This window comes from Scyliorhinus torazame, chromosome 8 (assembly GCF_047496885.1).
Source record: "Scyliorhinus torazame isolate Kashiwa2021f chromosome 8, sScyTor2.1, whole genome shotgun sequence".
NCBI lineage: Eukaryota > Metazoa > Chordata > Chondrichthyes > Carcharhiniformes > Scyliorhinidae > Scyliorhinus > Scyliorhinus torazame.
In genome coordinates this window covers 40,996,904-41,012,647 of record NC_092714.1, presented here as the reverse complement: position 1 = coordinate 41,012,647, position 15,744 = coordinate 40,996,904, and the positions used below count along the sequence as shown (strand labels likewise).

Here is a 15,744-nt window from a genome sequence, read left to right as displayed (position 1 = left end):
TTGTTCATGTTTTGTTATGCTCTTGACGTAGCATAAGCTGCTTCCTTGATGTGCACTCTGACAAGGGAAGGTTCAGACTTGGAGATAGCTTTAACACATTTATTAAACTGTTAACGATTCTCCTACTTGGATTCGACTCTCCTGTTAATCCTGCTATTGCTACTCAGACTAACTAACCAGTCTGCTACAATCCACATGGTGGGTGTGATGTTTTTCAATCAACCCTGTCCGTACTCACTAAGTGTCTCCACTGGAAAGAGGCTGAGCATGTGTGCTGTGTCCTTTTATATGGGTTGGTGTAATGCCCCCCTGTGGTAGTGTCACGCCTAGGTGTGTCGTGACTGCCCATTGGTTGTGTCCTATCTTACTGACCTATTGGTTGATGTCTGTGTGTCATGTCTCTGGTGCTCTCTCTGGTGTCTAGCTAGGTGTGGTGTGTTCACATTAACCCCTTGTGTATTTACAGTGATGCATATCACCAGAATCCTCAAACCCACCTTGAGGGAGGGTATTAAATTCCATACATGTTCCGGGAAATAGCTGAATTCAGTTGGGGTGTCATCATGGGAATCTACGATGACAGAAATTGCCATTGTAACAAAATTATAGCCAGCACTTAAATAAAACATTCAAAATATCAGCTTTCAGATTTTGCTATTATAACCCGTACCTTGTCCCTTGTTCGCAGTTATATTTCTAAAACGTAACAAAATCCCTAAACAGAAAATGGAAAAATCTGTGACATGTGTCACATATTATGACCGCCTTAAAGAAATATATAGTAGTTTTATAAGGACTATTACTCCATGTCTGGATCCACTTTGCTTTGCTTAACACAATGAGAAACTGAAGTGACCAATGAATTTAAAACAGACCTCAGGCACAGTGGGATCATATTATTTGTAGTCAGACTTGACGTGACTCAGGGGCAGCACGGTGGCGCAGTGGGGTCACCCTGCTGCCTCACGGCACCCAGGTCCCAGGTTCGATCCCGGCTCTGGGTCACTGTCCGTGTGGAGTTTGCACATTCTCCCCGTGTTTGCGTGGGTTTCGCCCCCACAACCCAAAATATGTGCAGGCGAGGTGGATTGGCCACGCTAAATTGCCCCTTAATTGGAAAAAAATGAATTGGGCAGTCTAAATTTATGTAAAAGAAAAGACTTGACGTGACTCATTATGACACTGCTCCAGTAGGTTCCGTGGTGCATCAATTGTTGAAACTGATAGCATCTGGCATATCTCACCCACCATAAAATGAGGCCAGCTAATTGGAATAAATTTCATAGCATTGGATGAGATTTTGTTGCGCTTTTTCCACATTTGATTTTGAAGCTGTTCTGGTAACGCTGTAATATGGGGCACAAGCACTTTGATGATTTATGTCACAGAGTGGTGAAATGATGGTTTCCCACACATCTCCTCTGGACACCACGTATTGGTGAAATTGTGAACACAGGGAAAAGATATCCTTTGCTTACCATTACCAGAAAAATTGTAAAAATGTCAAAAACGTATTTACACTTTTTGGTAGCGCTAACAAAAATCTTTGCTCACTGGGGAAATCTCCCCTTATGCCGAACACACAATTTCAGTCAGGCAATCCAAAAGAGCCGATGGCAACTCGAAAGATGAATGACCTCCTTCTGTGCTGCATTTTACTATTAAGGTAAGGAAAAACTTTGTACTTGTAGGCAACTTAACGTCAGCATTGGATTATCGTGCGCTGGACATGTTACACCAGTTGAGGCCGAAATAGAGCTATTAAAGTGAGCTGCACGACCCAAGGGTAAAAAATGTTTTAAAATGGATATTAAAATGGAGGGGAAATGCGAGATCAGAATGGATGTTTTTCTAACTTCAAGGATAGAAATAAAATTAGCCATCACTGAAAAATATGACTTTGCATTATTATAACAGGGGATTGACGACAATGGGAGCATTATAAAATAAAAAAATACACTTCTAAAGGGGATGCATGAGCAGGGTGACCTGGGTGTACAGATGCACGTATCATTGACGGAGGCAGGACAGTTTGAGGAAATGGTTGATAAAGCATACAGGATCCTGGGCTTTGTAAATTGGGGCATTGAGTACAGAGGTTAAGATGAACTCCAGCCTCAATTGGATCATTGTGTCCAGTTCCGGGCATTAGAGAGGGTGCAGAAAAGATTCAAGAGAATGGTTCCAGGGATGAGGGATAGATTGGAGAAGCTGAGGCTTTTCTTCTTAAAGAAGAGAAGATTGAGAGGAGGCTCGATAGATGTGTTCAAAATCATGTAGGGCATGGACGGATTAGATGGGAGGGGGGAACTGTTTCTGTTGGCGCAACGTTTGAGAATTAGAGGACACCAATTTAGAAGCAACTGAACATTAGTAGTTGCTGGAATGCACTGCCTGAGAGTGTGGTGGAAGCCGATTCAATTGAGTGTTTCAAAGGAGAATTGGGTAAACATCTGAAAATAAAAAGGACATTGCAGGGCTGCAAGAAAAGGCAGAGGAGTGAGACTAGGTGAGTTGCTCTTGCAGAGAACCAGCATGGACATGACAGGCTGAATGGCCTCCTTCTATGCTATAACCATTCTATCATTCTATACCTTCATCTGTGACTTTCCACAGGTCGGCTAATTTGTGTATTACATTATAGCCATGGTGGTGATGAACATAGAACATACAGTGCCGAAGGAGGCCATTCGGCCCATCGAGTCTGCACCGACCCACCCAAGCCCTCACTTCCACGCTATCCCCATAACCCAATAACCTCTCCTAACCTTTTTGGTCACTAAGGGCACGTTATCATGGCCAATCCACCTAACCTGCAAGTCTTTGGACTGTGGGAGGAAACCGGACCACCCGGAGGAAACTCACGCAGACACGGGGAGAACGTGCAGACTTCGCACAGACAGTGACCCAGCGGGGAATTGAACCTGGGACCCTGGAGCTGTGAAGCCACAGTGCTATCCACTTGTGCTCTGCTACCGTGCTGCCAAACTGTTGCTGTGGCAACAATCCCTTTTTTCAGTGTGCATGCTGCAGTATGGAGGTATGGGTTGTAATGGTTGATGTTTTTTCTGTCCCATGGCTGACCAGGAATCTCTCCCGCTCTGAACTACCTGTCAAAGGCATATGTTGGAAGGATTTGCAAGGCACAGTCTCCTTAACTGTCACATCCTGGGGTGGGACTCGAACCTGGAGCTTTCGGCTTAGAGGCCAGACCCACTTTAATAAGGACATGGGGAGTCCACACCGAGTAAAATGTGAACAAAGTTTTATTTAACAAACTTTATATACACCACCCAGTAGATCCCTACCAGGTTCCTCTCTCTGGTCGGCACCTTATTGGACGGCCTTATATACATTTGGTACATTGAGATACCCCCTCCCTAGCGGGGAAGCTCCTACTTCACAAGGAACACGGGAAAGACAAGCACTCCCACCCCGTAGGCCCCATAGGGATATTACACCCACTGTGCCACAAGGCCTCCAGATATAGCCATGTTACTGAAGTCAAAATTATAGGAAAGGGCAGGAGAAGGAAATTTTAACCCCTTCTTAACTCATCCACTTGAATAAGAGTTAAGATCGGAGCCCCAGCTAAATTGTGTTTAAAAATCAAACTGTGGTAAAGTAGATCTGCTGAAGTGATTTATAATAAATCTGTGAAAGTGACTCTCGAGCACGTCACTGCTCAGGATGTAGGTCTCATTGAAAGGTTAGTGACCGCTCCTGATTAAAATACGCACAGATTAAATTTGAACTGTGATGGAGAATGAGGTCCCCTGCAACATGCAAAACCACAGTGGGGTCCTGGGATTTTTCTGGGCTCTGTTTCTTTTCTGGTGGTTACTTGTGTCTGGATTCAATCTGTCTTGCAATGCTCTTACATTGCCCTAAGACATTATTAAATTACTTTTGAATTGCGAGGTGCTGGATGCGGGAGTTCCATATGATGAAGGTCATTGAATTTATGTAACTGAGCTTCAACTTCTGACTCATTACATTTATATTCCTCACAAAATAAGCAAGTGGGGGCAGCACGGTGGCGCAGTGTGTTAGCCCTGCTGCCTCACGGCGCTGAGGTCCCAGGTTCGATCCTGGCTCTGGGTCACTGTCCGTGCAGAGTTTGCACATTCTCCCTGTGTTCGCGTGGGTTTTGCCCCCCACAACCCAAAGATGTGCAGGCTAGGTGGATTGGCCACGCTAAAACTGCCCCTTAATTAGAAAAAAATTAATTGGGTACTCTAAATTTATTTTAAAAAAAGAAAATAAGCAAGCATCAAAAGAGAGTCAGCTTACCTAATCTTCACAAGTTACTCAACTGATTCACATTCGCCTGCTGCATAATTGACATCATAATTGCTCTGATGGTTAGCTCAAGATTAATCTCAAATTCTATGCTGCTGACCACCTTCTCAAGGGGAATTAAGGATTGGCAATAAATGCAGCTTTGCCAATGATATGCATATCCCATGAGCAAATAGTTTGATCATGGCTCAATCATGATTGAGGCTATTTCCTATTAAGAATACTACAGTAGCCCCACCGAGTGGTTCAACAAGTATATATGGTGAGTAGTTGAGCCACTCAGGTGAGGAAAGTGGCTAATTCATCTCCATACTATGCTGTTACCCTACATTTTGCCATGGCAGGTCTACAATTGGCCTCAGCCCCCTTGCCTCGGGGAGGGGAAAATTAGGCAATAAACCTACTTATTGAAGCATAGAAAGGTTATAGCACTGAAGGAGGATCTTTCGGCCCATCTTGTCCATGCCAACCCAAAGACACTCAGGTAGTCTTTCTAATCCCACCTTCCTGCACCCGGCTCATAGCTCTGTAGCTTACAGCATTTAAGGTGCAGATCCAGGTACCAATTAAAAGAGTTTAGGGTCTCTGCCTCCACCACTAACTCAGGCAGTAAATTCCAAACACCCACTACTCCCTGCATAAAATAGTTCTTCTCGTGTCCCCTCTACACCTTCTGCCACTTATCTTGAATCTATGTCCCCTGGTGCTAGAGTATTCTGCCAAGGGAAACAATTTTATCCTGTCCACTCTATTTCTTCCCCTCATACTTTTGTACACCTCAATCAGAATGTTGTGGAGACCAAATCACTGAGTGTCTTTAAGACAGAGATAGATAGGTTTTTGATTAATAGGGGGATCATGCGTTATGGGGAGAAGGCAGGAGAATGGGGATGAGAAACATATCAGCCAGATCAAATGGTAGAGCAGACTTGATGGTACGAATGGCCAAATTCTGCTCCTATGTCTTATGGTCTAAGTCACCCCTCAGCCTTCTTTGTTCGAAGGGAAATAACTCCAACACATCCAATCTCACCCATTAGCTACACTTTTCTAGCCCTAGCAACATTTTTGTAAACCTTCTCTGCACTCTCTCCAGAGCAATTACTGCCCTTCCTATAGTGCAGTGACCAGAACTGTACACAATACTCCAGTTGTGGCCTCACCAGTGATTTATTAGGGGGGGGGGGGGTAGCACAGTAGCACAGTAGTTAGCACGGTTGCCTCACAGCTCCAGGGTCCCAGGTTCGATTCCCGGCTTGGGTCACTGTCTGTGCAGAGTCTGCATGTTCTCCCCGTGTTTGCGTGGGTTTCCTCTGGGTGCTCTGGTTTCCTCCCACAGTCCAAAGATGTGCAGATTAGGTGTATTGGCCACGCTAAATTGCCCTCAGTGTCCAAAAAGGTTAGGTGTGGTCATTGGGTTACGGGGATAGGGTGGAGACGTGGGCTCTTTCCAAGAGCCGGTGCATACTCGATGGGCTGAATGGCCTCCTTCTGCACTGTAAATTCTATGATTTAAAAAATATATATATCTATTTTAAAATATAAAAATCAATGCAAACCAGAACAAGCAAAGAGAAAAAAAAAGAAAAACATCACAATCAATTGGAAAAGTACAAAAAAAAGAGAAAAACACAAAACCCCTTAAATACTAAAACTGACATAAATCCCTAACAACTGACAATGGCTAACTCCTTAAAAAAGGAAATTAATGGTTGCCATCTTAGATAGAACCTCTCCAGTGACCACCTGATGGTGAACCAAAGTTTCTCCAAATGCAGGAATAACATCAAGTCATCTAGACCAGCAGGCATTGGGCGGAGTAGGAAACCTCCAAGCAAGCAATATTCACCTCCAGGCTATCAATGAGGCAAAGGCAAGAACATCCGTCTCTACCCCAGACTGAATCACTGGAGAATCCAACACCTCAAATTTGGCCACCAGTGTCCATGGATCTAAATCCACTTGGAATATCTCCGACATGGTGTTGAAGAATGAAGCCCAGAAGTTTATAAGTTTGAGGCAAGACCAGAACATATGTTTGTGGTTAGCCAGCCTACGAGAACAGCGATCACACCTATCCTCAACACCACACCTATCCTCAACACCACACCTATCCTCAACACTTGGAAAGAACCCGCTCACCCTTGCCCTAGTCAAGTGCATTCTGTCTAGGACCTGAAACCGAATCAGGCTCAACTGAGCACATGAAGACATAGAGTTAACACTGTGAAGGGCCTCACTTCACACCTCACCAGTAAGAATGAAACCCAATTCATCTTCCCATTCTGCCCTCGCATCACTCAGTGGCTACCCCAGTACCAAATCCGAACCGCAACTAGACGTGTTGCACATTGATGACCCCGACGATGAATTCTTCGGATTTGAGGATCTTCAGCCCAGCAGATATGACACCCCAACTCGTGAGTGCAGGATGATGCTGCAGCCTGAAACCAAGAGACAGAGAGCGGTACAAGCCCACAGAGAGCGGCCTGCTGCCACACAGAGCGTGGTCCACGCACCGCTCATGATTCCCGACTCTACGAAAGAAGACACGCAAGACTCCAGAGCGCAGTCCTTGCAAGAACAAGAAGTGAGTCCAGTGTCACAAGCCTCCACAGCGAGCTCGTGGACAGACACCACGATAGAAGAAACGCAAGACTCCAGCGCGCAGTCCTTGCACACACAAGACGTGACTCCAGTGTCACAGGCCTCTGCAGCGAGCTCGTGGACAGACTCAGTGATTTGGTCTCCACAACATTCTGATTGAGGTGTACAAAAGTATGAGGGGAAGAAATAGAGTTGACAGGATAAAATTGTTTCCCTTGGCAGAATACTCTAGCACCAGGGGACATAGATTCAAGATAAGTGGCAGAAGGTGTAGAGGGGACACGAGAAGAACTATTTTATGCAGGGAGTAGTGGGTGTTTGGAATTTACTGCCTGAGTTAGTGGTGGAGGCAGAGACCCTAAACTCTTTTAATAGGTACCTGGATCTGCACCTTAAATGCTGTGAGCTACAGAGCTATGAGCCGGGTGCAGGAAGGTGGGATTAGAAAGACTACCTGAGTGTCTTTGGGTTGGCATGGACAAGATGGGCCGAAAGATCCTCCTTCAGTGCTATAACCTTTCTATGCTTCAATAAGTAGGTTTATTGCCTAATTTTCCCCTCCCCGAGGCAAGGGGGCTGAGGCCAATTGTAGACCTGCCATGGCAAAATGTAGGGTAACAGCATAGTATGGAGATGAATTAGCCACTTTCCTCACCTGAGTGGCTCAACTACTCCCACCCTCCTGTATACATCAGAAATATGAACAATGTATAGCAGGTACCACAAATCCATGGAGATATGTCACCAACGCTGCCTCCGCAAAATCCTGCAAATCCACTGGCACGATAGGCGTACCAACATGAGAATCCTCTCCCAGGCCAATATCCCCAGCTTCGAGACACTGATCACACTTGACCAGCTGCGATGGGCAGGCCACATTGGCTGCATGCCCAAGATAAGACTCCCGAAATAGATGTTCGACTCCGAGCTCCACAATGGCAAGTGATTACTAGGAGGGCAGAGGAAATGCTACAAGGACACTCTGAAAGCCTCCCTAAATAAATGTAACATCCCCACCGACATGTGGGAATCACTTGCCTTTTAGAACGCACAAACTGGTGAAGAAGCATCCACTAAGGCGCCAATCAGTGTGAGCGTCGCAGGATAGAGCACGCAGAGACCAAGCATAAACAGCGGAAAGAGAGCGCAGAACCAGAGCAACCCACCCACCTCATCAAACGCCACCTGCCAAACCTGTGGCAGAGTCTGCGGATCCAGGATTGGACTATTCAGCCAGCACAGAACCCACCTCCCCGGAGAAGAAGCAAGTCATCCTCGACCCTGAGGGGCTGCCCAAAGGAAGATCTAACCTCCAGGGTGGACGTTGGGTGGGACCAGACTCTAGAAACAAATCAATACAGTGTGGGGCATGGTTCGAAATAACGTTTGCTAAGTACTCAGCTGCTACCAATGAAGGGAGGAGAGCCCTGTCCAAAACAAAAAAGTCAATTTGTGAATAGGCTTGGTGGACTTGTCAAAAAATTAAAAGTCTTATCGTTTAGGTGCAAAAAGTGCCAAGGATCTACCCCACCCCCATCTGCGAGATGACGACAAAGCCCTGGCCATCCCTGATGGAGCAAGAGATTTAGGCTTGGAACGATCCAATCTAGGGTCCCAGACACAAATCAGGTCCCCAGCTAAAATAAACTAATGCAAGTCTAGATTGGGGACGGACGCCAGCAAGGAGATAATATAATTTGTGTCATCCCGCTTGGAACGTAAATGCTGACAATGACAACCGGGGTTCTCACCAGGGAGCCATAGACACTAACATATCGACCATTGGGGTCGGTTAGAATCTTCAAAGCGGGAAACTGAACCCTTTTATTCATTAGAATCGCCATAGCCCTGGCCCAGCTATCAAAACCAGAATGAAACACCTGCACCGCCCACCCCTTGCGCAACCTGGTCTGGTCTTGACCTGCAAGTAAGTCTCTTGCTAAAACTCTACATCTGAGTTTAAACTCTCGCGATGAGCAAATGCCATCGACCTTTTCATTGGGCCATTCAAACCCCTAAAGTTCCAGTTGACCAAACGAATTGGAGGTCTCCCCTACCTCCCCTGCCCCTCAATCCGGAGTCAGCCATTTCCACCAAGAGAGTTTAACCAAGGGACACGGAAAAGGTGAAGCAAAAAGATCCACCCAAGATGGCCACCAAACCAAGTCAAAAGACTGGACAAAGGAAAATCAACGTACACAGTCAGCAAACCACCCCTTCCCCCTGCATCTCCCAACAACACCATCGCCATTGAATGTGACCACACCCAAATAGAAATATAAATAGGAGTGAGGCAAACAAAAAACGTACCCTCATACTAAAACCTACAAACCCAAACAAAACAAAAACTCTAAGCTCGTTATTGAAAACACCCTCCAAAACCGTCCCTGCTAACTAACACCCTAGCTAGCCGGGAGACTCCCAACTGGAGAAAAAGAGATAAATAAATATAAATAACAAAATACTAAAATCCCATTTAACTTGCGCACCAAAAGGAAGCTATATATTAACACAGTGAACAGAACCCCATATAGTATGAACTCCCAGTTTTAATCACGGACTATAAGAACTCAACCCCAACAAGAACAAGAAAAAAAATGAAGCACCAACAATACAACATGCTCGTCATCAGAGCCAAAAAACAAATTACAACGTGCCCAATTTGTGCTTTTTAACAGAAGTGTTTGCAGCTTCCAGCCTGTCGAATAAATAAGTCCCTTCCCTCAAATGTTACTCTGAGATGAGCTGGTTGGACCAACCCGAACCGGACACCACTCTTGTACAGGGCGGCCTTGACACCAATGAACATGGCTCTTCTTTTTTGCAAACTCTGCACCCATGTCATGATAAAACCCGATGAAGCTTCCTTCCTGCTTAAAATTGTGGTGTCGCCTTGCTCATCGCCAAACCTTCTCCTTTTCCTTAAAGCTGTGGAAACTCACAATCACTGCACATGGTGGGTCTTCAGGTTGAGGCTTGGGCTCGATCCAATTCAGGCTGGAATATCCACCCTCACCCACCATTTTGCAGAGCATGCCCGTGCAGTATTCAATGAGGGGTAAGGCCCTCAATTAATTCCAGAAACCCCACAATCCTGATATTTTTGCCTCCTGGACCTGTTTTCTAGGTCATTCATCCTGGCTCTCAGTGAGTTATTCATTTCAGCCACCAGTTTGGAACCCAGCACGGCAATCCACTGTGGTCCGATAAGGCCACCTCCATACTCTTGAATGTGGCTCCCTGCAGTCTCAGAGCCACTCGAATGGGGGCCAAGGCCTCTTCAATTGATCTTTTGAGATCCTCTGACAAAATTTGTCGGTGCTTCTCAAATTCTTTTGCCAAGGAATTAGAGAGAACCTCGGCCGTTAGTGGAAGGGTCAGAGAAACAGAAACCAACTCCGCCATCGTACTTGCCGTTGAGCTCTGAGAGGCTTCAGACTCTGTTGACGGGTTTCTGTTCCAAGCTTTCTTTTCCCTGCTTTTGTGGGGCATTTCAGTAACAAAAGACTTCTATTACGATAACTACTTTGGGTTTCTGAGGAATAAACAACCCACGACACTAAGAAAAGTAAAGTACTCCACCGAAAGCCCCCCTCACCAGTGTTTTATGGTCATTATCCATTGTCTCCTGAAAATATGTGTGCGTGAACATAAGACCATAAGATGTAGTAGTAGAAATAAACCATTCAGCCCTTCAAGTCTGCTCCGCCATTCAATGAGATCATGGCAGATCTGTTTTGATAATGCTCAAATCCATTTTCCCGCCTTATCCCCACAACCCTTGATTCCCTTACTGATTAAAAATCTGTCTGTCTCAGCCTTAGACATACTTAAAGACTCAGCCTCCACAGTCCTTAATGAATTCCACAGATTCACCAGACTCGAGGAGAAGAAATTCCTCCTCATTTCTGTCTTCAATGCCTGACCCCTTACATCAGGTGAGGACAAAATTGAGCTTGGTTGCATTCCACCCACAGTTAATTTGATTACCAACATATCCGCTCGAGGCTTAATGACCACAGAAGCAGAAACTGGTGGTTTGCATATCATATCTGAGGTACCCTCAATAATGATGCTTAGAGATTAAACTGTAAAGAAGGCTTTATTAGGCTAATAACTATGCTACAGATTTGGACGAGAGCTGACTGCTATACAGACCATGAGGCAGGCCTTTATGTATGGCTCCCAGATGGGCGGAGCCAGAGGCGGAGTCCCCAGGGTTCCAAGCCTGGTCTTAAAGGGGACATCACCTTACATGATGATAAGGCAGTAACCGTTCATCACAATATCCCAGCAAGCAGGTAATGCCTTCAAGAGAGGAGGGGAGAGGATGGGGGAAAACGGTTGCACTTTTTCATCGTATTTTTAAATGAAGAAATGTGTCACCATTACTCTCGATGATACTTTTATTTTTTGTTAGGTTTGCCCTACGCCATTGTATCACAGCCTCCTTTCTTCTCACCATATCAGTTAAGATCTCCGTTGATAAAGGCCTGGCTTCAGGTTGGCTGCTCACCCTCTCTACCTGGACAAATTGTTCCCAGAAGCATCTGTATTAAAACAGCACTTGAACGAATTCCAACTGACCTCCAAAAAATACATCCACTGTCCTGATAAAGTCCACACTGACAAACACAGAACATTTTCAAATAAAAAAGGCATCTGTCCTGAGACTAGACACGTACATTAAACTTACATAGTATCGACACACAAAACTAAAATTGGCAACCAGATTTCCTCATTGGGATTTTCCTTTAAAAGGCTGAGGTGACTAAGCCCTTAGTAACGTGCACCTTAGTAAATTCCTGGATCTTACCTGATGAGAGATGGATAGGTAGGGGATTAAGGTCTTTATCCACCATTTTCTGATGTAAAGCTCTCAGGCTGAACGGTTCCACCGTGAATGGCAGAGTGCCGGTCAGCATTGCGTAAGTATTCACACCACTGAAAAGCAAAATTAAAGTTTTAGCACATGTGCCATCATTGGGTTGGTAAGTCTTTTACTTCCTTCCCTCTGCCCCCAACCCTTCACCCAACCCCACGACTCGCTGTCTTCTAAGAAGTTACATTTGTTGCAAACCTGCAGCTGAACCAGGAACATTAACAGAGCAACACAGTCCAGGAGTTATTAATTCTCTGGAGTTCAGAAGAATGTGAGGTGAACTCGTAGAAACATACAAGATTCTGAGAGGTTGTTTCCCCTGGCTGGGGGATCGACAACAATTTCAAGATAAGTGGTTGATCATTTAACATTGAGATGCGGAGAAACTTCTTCATCCGTAGTGTTGTGAACCTTTGCAATCCTCCACCTAGGGATTTGATGACTATAGTGGGGATAATAACAATAATAATCATAATAATCGTTATTGTCACAGGTAAGCTTACATTAACACTGCAATGAAGTTACTGTGAAAAGTCCCTAGACGGCACATTCTGGTGCCTATTCAGGTACACAGAAGGAGAATTCAGAATCTCCAATTCACCTAACAAGCAAGTCTTTCAGGATTTGTGGGAGGAAACCGGAGCACCCGGAGGAAATCCATGCAGTCACAGGGAGAATGTGAGGACTCCACATAGCCAATGACCCAAGCCAGGAATCAAACCTGGGACCCTGGCGCTGTGAAGCAACAGTGCTAACCACTGTGCCACCATGCTGCCATAGTCTGGTCCTGGCTGAATTCAATGGACCTTTGGTTGGATGGGCAAATTTCCCACGATAGCTCACAGCAGGACCGGATCGGAAAACACCGGCCTATATTTAAGGCTGGAATAGACAGATCTTTGTCTTTTTAAGGGAATTAAGGGAGATGGGGAGCAGGCAGGGAAGAAGCCTAAAAATAGCAATGGTGGAGCAGTATCAATAGGCCTCTATGATCTATTCCTCCTCCTATCTCTTGTAATGTGTGTAATACAAATATTTGCTCAAAATAAAAGAAAAATGTCATCGATGGACATTGAAGTTGGTTTGAGAATCTTGAAAGGATGATTGAGATGATTGGGAATGCTATGCAAATTGAGCTGGGACAGTTTTAACTGCATCCCCTCTGTAAAACATGATTCGGAAACTATCACTCTTCAGAAAACAACCTGCAATCTATCTGGAAGAAATATCAGGACCCACTCCTGCTCTTAAATCCTGTGTTCCTATTATGAACATGGTTATGGCACGGTGGCACAGTAGTTAGCACTGCTGCCTCACAGCGTCAGCGACCTGGGTTCAATTTCAACCTTGGTCAACTGTCTGTGTAAACTTTGCACGTTCTTCCCATGTCTGCGTGGGTTTCCTCCCAAAGTTCAAAGATATGCAGGTTAGGTGGATTGGCCATGCTAAATCGCCCCTTAGTGTCCAAAACTGTTTAGCACCGGGCTAAATCGCTGGCTTTGAAAGCAGGCCAGCAGCACGGTTCGATTCCCGTAACAGCCTCCCCGAACAGGCGCCGGAATGTGGCGACTAGGGGCTTTTCACAGTAACTTCATTTGAAGCCTACTTGTGACAATAAGCGATTTTCATTTCATTTCATTTGGTGGGGTTATGGGGATAGGGTGGGGAGTGGGCCTTCCTGGGTTGCTCTTTCAGAAGGTCGGTGCAGATCCGATTGGCTGAATGGCCTCCTTCTGCACTGTAGGGATTCTATGGAATGCAGTGTAACTGTAAATGCAAAATAAGCGTTCAAACCCTGATCAACATAAAGATGCAATATTTTTGGGAGTAGGACAAGACAATGCCGATGTTTGTTTTCATTGAAAGCGAATTGTATAACCCAGTTTCAAAAATGGTGAAGCACTTACATTGACCATATATCCACTTTGGGACCGTATTTCTTGCAGGCCAAAAGCTCTGGAGCTGCGTAGGCTGGACTCCCGCATTGAGTGCTGAATGGGTCAGAATAGCCCAAAATACCAGCACAGTTACTCAATCCGAAATCTGGTGAATCCAAGCGAAGGAATATCAAGATGAAAGTGCACTAGTCCTATCATAATCAGTCTCACAAATATTATCATTTATGAAGCATGGACCAAGTGCAAAGAAAATTCAGTTCCTCAGTCTCGCCAGTTTACGGCCTGTTACAGTAAGAACCAGTCACGCTAAACTTCCTACTAAACTTAATTTGTCAAATTCATGTTCAAAGAGGGGCGGAATATTCCGGTCCAGCCCGCCCTGGGGCCGGAAATACCCGCCCAAGGTCAGGAGATGTTTTGCTTCACCGCCAAATTACCCGTCCTGCCCGTGAGGATTTCCGCGGCAGGCGGGACCGGGAGATTCAGGCGAAGGACTCTGTTCCATCCTGTAATTGTTTGTATTCATTCGAAGCTGTTGTTCCCATGCCGAAGTCCGAATCTGATTTACAACATTCAGAAATTTGGGAAGAAAACAACTGAATTTAAGATATGATTATCCAGTAATTCCAAAGTACTTTGTAGGAGCAAGAATGGAATGAAAGTTGCCACGGTCCCCAAGTCCCCTTTTGAGAGAGAGCTGACTGGTGGTGATTTAACCTTATGTTATTTTCTAATTCTGAATAACGACTGTAGACTTACAGTTAACACAAACACTTCATTCAAAGGGTTCATTCTGCTTCCAGAGCTCAACTAGATGTAAAACAGTAAGAGGTATGATGCACGATCAATGACCACTAAAGCGAGGTTGTAGTCCAACTGAAGGCTTTAATAAGCTAGATGTTTCCCCCAGCAGCTCAGGTACAGAATGAAGGCTGCTGGGGAGGCACGGGCTCTTATACCCCGCCTAGCAGGGCGGAGCTACCATACAGCTTGACCAATAGGAAGCACACAATATCTACCAATGGTGTTCCAGCATTACCAGGTACCGTAATACCTCTACACAGACTACCACAAGGTATCACCAGTGAAACTAAGGTAAACTGCCCATGCTAAGCTATCCCTGAGTGCTGCTGCCCACTAGCTCTGTGCTTCTAAAAGAGGCGGATCCTGCCTTGGGTTTGACCCTTTATACCCGTCTCTGATGCTCCCTCTAGTGATGCTGTGGCTGTCACATCTGTGCTGCAGTCCCTGGTGTATGTGCAGATGTATGTACAGACGTACAGATCACTACATTCCCCCCCTTTTGACTTGATATGTTTTCTAGACTGGCCTCAAGAAAACTGTACATAACAAGCGATGAGCATAAACAAAGCTGCACACTGCAAAAATGATAAAGTAATACAGAAACAATTAACTGTGTTATGAGTCCATCGTGAGAAATGTTCATGTTTGTCTTGTGGGTGTGTTGAAGTGTCGTTACAAATCTAGCCGGTCGGGTGCCTTACGACTTCTGCTGGAGCGTCTTAACGGTGGTGGTTGGGATGACGGTTTGATGTCATCGAGAGTACTGTCTGGCATTGTGTGGCGAGGAACGTCCTGTGGACCAATGGACTTGGTCAAGTCCAGTGTGGGAAACACTGGCGTTGTAGGCCGAAGCATTAACAGATCCCGGCGGTTACGGTGAAAGAGTACTGCCGCCGACGATTTGACAATGTAGGACCGCGGTGCCTCCTGCCTGATCACCGAGGCTGGCTCAGACCATCCGCCTTCTGGGTCCCTGATCCTGACGATGTCGCCCATGTTCTGTGGCTTGAGTGGGATCACATGTTGATCGTAGTATTGTTTTTGTTTGGACCGTAGTACCCGCATTTTGTCGAGTACCAGAGCGTTATCGGGTCTCAGAATTGAATCGCCGGGAGGGTTGTCCGGATGTCCCTGCCGAAGAGCATCTGCGCTGGCAACAGTCCTGAGCTCAATGGGGTTGCTCGGTAGGACAACAGCGCTAGGTTGATGTCCGAGCGTGAATCTGTTGCCTTGCTAATAAGTTGTTTAACA

At 45.6% G+C, this 15,744-nt stretch overlaps 1 protein-coding gene across 1 annotated transcript in view; it reads right to left on the bottom strand.

Moving 5' to 3' along the window:
- The window catches only part of hunk (hormonally up-regulated Neu-associated kinase), a 100,824-nt gene that overhangs the window by 39,057 nt on the left and 46,023 nt on the right, over window positions 1-15,744 (bottom strand). The window contains exons 4-5 of the mRNA XM_072513436.1: window positions 13,699-13,834; window positions 11,726-11,853 (exon numbers count right to left, since the gene is read on the bottom strand). Of these exons, the coding sequence (XP_072369537.1) occupies window positions 11,726-11,853; window positions 13,699-13,834 (264 nt within the window). The remainder of the gene's footprint in view (window positions 1-11,725; window positions 11,854-13,698; window positions 13,835-15,744) is intronic.